General features: G+C 41.5%; 1 protein-coding gene across 2 annotated transcripts in view; it reads right to left on the minus strand.

The window, feature by feature from the left end:
- Positions 1-5,144, minus strand: part of LTN1 (listerin E3 ubiquitin protein ligase 1) — a 32,312-nt gene extending 27,168 nt beyond the window's left edge. The window contains exons 1-6 of one of the 2 annotated variants that reach the window (XM_065676765.1): positions 4,990-5,130; positions 3,300-3,503; positions 2,879-2,977; positions 1,751-1,981; positions 639-691; positions 29-209 (exon numbers count right to left, since the gene is read on the minus strand). In XM_065676765.1, coding sequence (XP_065532837.1) covers positions 29-209; positions 639-691; positions 1,751-1,981; positions 2,879-2,977; positions 3,300-3,503; positions 4,990-5,031 — 810 coding nt within the window. In that variant the 5' untranslated portion in view covers positions 5,032-5,130. Of the gene's footprint in view, positions 1-28; positions 210-638; positions 692-1,750; positions 1,982-2,878; positions 2,978-3,299; positions 3,504-4,989 lie in introns of both variants that reach the window. The other variant, XM_065676766.1, reaches the window with a different exon arrangement.
- Between the last annotated feature and the right edge of the window lie 962 nt (positions 5,145-6,106).

A 6,106-nucleotide genomic window follows, 5' to 3' on the forward strand; every position in this document is an offset into this window, starting at 1 on the left:
CAAAAGAAGGAATAAATTAAAAAGTCACCTGTGGTATGTTATGCTTGCTATATTTCCAAAACTTGTTTTGGGACAGAAGTGACATTAACTTTTCCTCCAGTGAATGCACCTCTGTCTTTGGCAACATGCTCAGCAACTTCTTTAAAGCTAACAACGAACAGGTCAGAATCCGGAAAAATTTAGCTTCCCTTTCTTCCTCTGGTACAGTTCTCAGAAAGCAAAGCAAAACAAATTTAAGTGAACCATAAATAAATCAGAAGGCTTCTCAAGCTCTTCTAAACTGAGTAAACTAAACTGTCTTGAGCTGTTCTACGTTCTTTTGATTTCAGAGACCAGCAATGTACATATGTAGACTTTCCATAGGTTCTGCTACTACCAAATCACATTACAAAGTGTTAGTAAAAGAGAGTTTCAAGTCATCTGTCTTCCAGCTATTCAAAAATGCTATTCCTCAAAGAGCTGAAACAAGAGTTATACTGGTAAGTATAAATGATTTTGAAAATGTTGAGTCCCAGAGAAAGTTGTTGGAAAATAACTGTTCTGTCTCCTAAAACAAAACTAAATCCACTACCTCCAGGAACATAGAACCCAACACAGACTAAGACTTAAACCATATACATTAGAGCAGGCTAACGTACTGGGGGTCACTGAGTGTATCGGGTGTTTCTTTCAGAAGGTGATCTTGAAGTACCTATGGGAAAAAAAACCACCACATATTACACAAGAGAATCTGATGTTTGTATGTTAATAATATAGAATCACAGAATAATTAGGGTTGGAAAGGACCTTAAGATCATCTAGTTCCAACTCTCCTGCCTTGGGGCAGCAACACCTCACACAAGACCATGTTGCCCAAGCTCTGTCCAACCTGGCCTTGAACACTGCCAGGGATGGCACATTTATCACTTCTTTGGGCAACCCATTCCACTTCCCTCACAGTAAAGAACTTCTTCATTATATCTAACCTGAAATTCTGTTGTTTAAATTTAAACCCATTACCCTTTGTCCTATCAGTACAGTCCATGATGAAGACATCATGTCTTCACATGATGACAGTCTTTATATTTTTCAGAAACAGCTCTAAAACTTCACAACCTCCAAGTCAAGTCTTTCAAACACACTTTAGACATGCTAGTAAACAAAAATATAATTTAATTGACTCCTGCTGAACACATTAGCTGTGGTACTGTTTGAACCAAGACTTCACAATATTTCGTAAGCTGCAGTCGTATGCCAACATGCTTCTGGTAAAAAGAAGCCAAACAGAGACAAAGCAAGAATGGTTATGTTTGCATATGATGGGCCAGCAATGCACACTTTGACCTTTTTAAATTTGGTCAGTTCAGTTTCATATACAACTGGCAGAAGAGTATTAACCCTGGTCAGAACTCAGTTTGCAGAGGCTCTTTGAAACACAGCTCGGCATTCAATCCTTTACCACTGAGGATAAACTCTATCATCATTATTCCATCGGTCAGCATTACATGATGACTGAGCATCGTTACATAGAAACATACAAAAGAAAATTTGCTTCATACTCTTTTCTCTGATTCCAGTCATTCTAACTGCAAGTCACAGAAACAGAGGATGTGTTTTTGCCTCAGTCTTTACATTAAATGGAGCTAAGTTTCAGGCAAGGAACAAATTTAACCATGAAGAACAGATGGGAGAGGATGAGTTTTAAACTTGTAATAAAAAATGACATATACTCAACACAGAGCCTTAAAGAAATAGAAAAGTATAAACTCACGTTAAGAATTTCATCTTTACAAAATACTAAGGCTTCAGGTTGCTTGCTTGAAGGAAAAGCTTTTTCAAAAGCTATTTTTGCAGCAGAAGCAGCTGGGGAGTAAGTGTCACATTGAGCAATCAACCAGTATCCCATGATACTTTTTAAGTAGGGAGCTAAGTGCTTCTTTACTTTAAGAATCAGTTGCTCAAAAGACTGCTGAGTCGCTTCTCGAACACGGCGATCATGATCCTGTTTAAAAAAAAAAAAAAAAAAAAAAGGTTTATTGTTGTTAAGAATTATACCTTTAGTGCCAGGTACTTCAAAGCAGAAGTGATGATGAAGAAAAAAGCTGTGTCTCAGTTTAGCCATTTTTGCAATGAATTGGGCTACATAGATTTGAAAATACACAACGACAAAAGTCTTGGTAACCCTACGTATGGGGATAGTCCCAACTTAGCAGCACCATATTCCCAATGTGTTGTAAATTCAAAATTGTAGCCTTTTCCCAATATCCCTAATGACAGTTTCTATTTTCATTTTAAACAAACATTTAACAAAAAGACAAGAGGCAAGAGAAACAGGAAGGCTTGAAGACACTTTCTTGACTAAAACAACCATAAGCCTACACAAACTGTGCATCATTATGCAATTTTTGTGTGTGAATTTATATCATCATGAATTTCTATGCTCTTTGCTCCTGAAAGAAATACTAGAAATTGCTCTTAAAAATCAACATTGTGATTAATTTTGTACAATATTTGCTTGGTTTTGTGTTTGTTTCTTTTTAATACCTAGTCAGGTATTAGTCCTAGATCAAAATATTTATAAGAGCACATTCTCTTTAGCCATTCTGGAATTGACATAAAAGAATTTTTCATGAAGAGAAATGTCATCTTTTAAACATAAAGGTCTAACAAACAGCTATCTCCATCCAATAAGCAGAGCCCAGATTTCAACAGTTCAAGATTCCACTCACTGCCAATACTGACGTATCTCCACAATAAAGAATATCACTTTCCTTCAACTTCATGTTTGTTCCTAGAACAAGTCAGTAATTCCAACACAGATATATCAATAAAGACCACCTCAGATACTTGCACAGGAAGTGTTCACAGAGCTTCTTAATTTAGATACTTTAATACTTACCAGTGAGATTTTACAATAAATTCTTGGCCAGTAAGGAAGAACACCTTTAACAACTTCTGCTTCCCTTTCCTTGCACATTGTTCCAAATTCTTGCATAGCCTAAAAAATATCAAAAGCATGATTTAAGAATTCAAATAGATGTCCTGTAATTTATCAGCTTCTACCATACAGTGCAACTCTCTTTTTCAAAAATCAATTACTCTCCTGCAATTAAGCATCTAAAGATTAGACGATTAATTAGATGCTTCTACAGAATCTAGTTACTTTTATGAATGCTCCATCAGCACTGCGTGATGGACCTTTTCATAAGTCCTCCAAGATACCTTCCGGATTGCAGTTTTAGCAAATTTATCAATATGAAACTAGTATTAGCTATCTTGATATATTCCTCTCCCACAGAGAGGACAAAGGATATACCTACTTTTAATTTTGTTGTGATATCCCTCTTAGAAAGTTTTCGTAACACCATTCGAAAATCAGCATCCACGAGGCTGTCTATCTCCTCTGCTCCTTGAACTGCAGGAACATATCCTAGATCATTCTGAGATGTTCCAAAGCCAATAAACCCAGGCACTGTTCCACGTTCTTTGGCAAGGAGCTCTGCAGCTCGGCCGCTGCTAGAAGGCTGACAAAAACCAGGGACATAAGTCAGTTATCTACTTCAGTCATTTTATTTTAGTTTGCATTTGAAAGAATGCTCCTATTGAAATTGTAGAATTAACCTTCTATTTAAAACAAGTCTCACAAAAAAAAAAAAAAAAAAAGAGCCACCACATATGCTTTACACATAAAAGTCTGACCTAGAAAATTATTCTTTGCTCCAGAACCAGCATTCCCTTTTCAAAAAATCCATGAATACTTACAAAAAAAATATTGGTTTTATACACATACAAAAAAGTATAACTGACAAGCTCTTCTGTAAGTGAAGTATTTCTTAAGAAACCATTTACTCTCCTTTACTACTTCTGGTTTTCTTAGTTCTCATGTCATTTCATATGGACTGACACAGACTCCAAGGAATGCTCTTCATATCATTGGGCAAAATAAGAATATGCATGAAACAAAAGATGATACCAGCAGCAAAGAGGCCAAGAAGGATTTAGAGGAACAGAGTGAAAGGATGTATATGTAAGAGAGTGTGATACTATCCCGTTAGTGCTACAGTGAGCATTTCAGAGTTCAGCATCTCTTCTAGTTTGCCCCAGTTAAGTCAACACCTTGTTCATTGTATCAATGGCTCATGTTTATTTCAACCACACTCTTCTCAAAAGATTGTCCCCAAACCAACTGATGCTTTAATGTTCTCTGTGATACCTTATAATCCAAATACCTTTTATTTCGTAATGATCCTTGCAGTTTTGTGAGTTTGGGTTTGATTGTTTTTAAAGTAATGACAATTTGCTGAAGTCCACTGTACTTTTCTGATTTTTTTGAGGTACATACGCCACATTTTACCTGACTATTGTATCTACAGGCCTGAGTACTGTATCTACATTCTGCATGTAAAATATCAAATATAAGTTCTGCTTGTGTTCCCTATTCTTCTCTAAGCACATGTAGATGTTACATCACCTGAACACAACTCTTCACGCACAGTTCTCCCTTATCAATCCAGTGCTACACAGCCACCACCTCAGGCCCGGTGGTGGCAAAAGAGATGCACGCAGACACAACAGGTGTCCAAACCACTCCACAGAGCAACGCACTACGCACCGCTACCTCGCTGAACTCACACCCTCAGAGACTTGCCGGTTACACCCCCTGCCCTCACCCCTCCCGGGAAAGCCCGCACGAAAGCCACAGAAGCGGCAGGCACACTGCCCTGAAGCGCGGGCCCAGGCCAAGAGTGGCCTGCAAAGCCCGGCGGTGGCCCCGGCTACGACAGCCGGGCCCTAAGACTGCGCCGCCTCTCAGCCGGGGCCGCCTCCGGCGGCCTACAACCCAGTCCCCAAGGCACCGGAAGGTGAAGTACGGCCTCAACCCACTCGACAGTGCCCGAAGCCCCAGCGCCAAGGCCCGAGCCCCGCCACCCTCCCCGTCCAGATCGCCCGCCGCCCCCGCCGGTGGCTCCGGCAGCACGGGACCAGGGCCCCACGGGAGGGCGCGCTCACCCGCAGGTTGCCCTTGGTTCGTTGCTTGTTCTTTCCCCCCATAGCGATGATAGAGCAGCGGCGACGGCACCGGGGAAGAGGCGGGAGAAAGCAGGCGCACGGCCGGGGCGAGAGAGGCGGCACTTCCGGAGGGGTGAGGCCACGCCCCTACCTCTCGCCAGCGCAGCCGACTGGGGCGCCTCGGTAGCGGCGCCGTGTCTGTGCGTTTACAAAGACCTGGCATCTGCCCAAGGATCGGAGGCAAATCGGCGCTTGCCGAAAGAAATCACCGAGGAGTATTGCTACAGAAGGTGTCCGAGTGCACACCAGAGATCTGAATGTTGGGAATTTTAACGGATCTTCAACAGCAGAAGCAAGCAACCCCTGGGGGTGTTCAGCCTAGAGAAGAGAAGGTCCTGGGGAGACCTCATAGCAGCCTTCCAGTACCTAAAGGGACCTACAGGAAGGAGAAGGACTTTTTACAAGCGCATGCAGTGACAGGACAAGGGAGAATAGCTTTAAACTAGCAGAAGGTAGATTTAGATTAGACGTTAGGAAACAATTCTTTACTGTAAGGGTGGTGACTTACTGGAACAGCTTGCACAGAAAAGTTGTGGCGGCCCTGTCCCTGGCAGTGTTTAAGGCCAGGCTGGTCTAGTGGAAGGTGTCCCTGCCCATGGCAGGGAGGTTGGAACTATATGAGCTTTAAGGTCCCTTCCAACCCAGCCCATTCTATGATTTATGACGTGTGATTTAGATACACAATCCATAAACAAATCAAAATATCATTCTGATACAACTTTGTTGAAACTGTATTCAAGAGTGTAACTCACTTTTGTTACTTGGCTGCAACTCCACAAGCTCAGACCAGTGAGGATTGCTTCCCTGCTCTGGAGTGTGCTTGCCATAAGGCAGCCCATCCCTGGGTAATGATCCGCTTTAACATAAGTAGAGACTGGGCTTCTCAGCTATAGGTGCAGTAGAAAGATACCACTGCGTCTCTCTGCACCCACAAGTCTACCTATGGAAAATTCTTATGCCTTAAGAGTAGGCATCCTAGCTCATCCTGTTTGTCTAAGCAAGACTTCTGTGAACTTGCTCATTCCTTTTGTATTTTTTTGTTTTGACTAGCTTGGTT

This window comes from Lathamus discolor, chromosome 4, assembly GCF_037157495.1.
Source record: "Lathamus discolor isolate bLatDis1 chromosome 4, bLatDis1.hap1, whole genome shotgun sequence".
In the NCBI taxonomy this organism is placed as follows: Eukaryota; Metazoa; Chordata; class Aves; order Psittaciformes; family Psittacidae; genus Lathamus; species Lathamus discolor.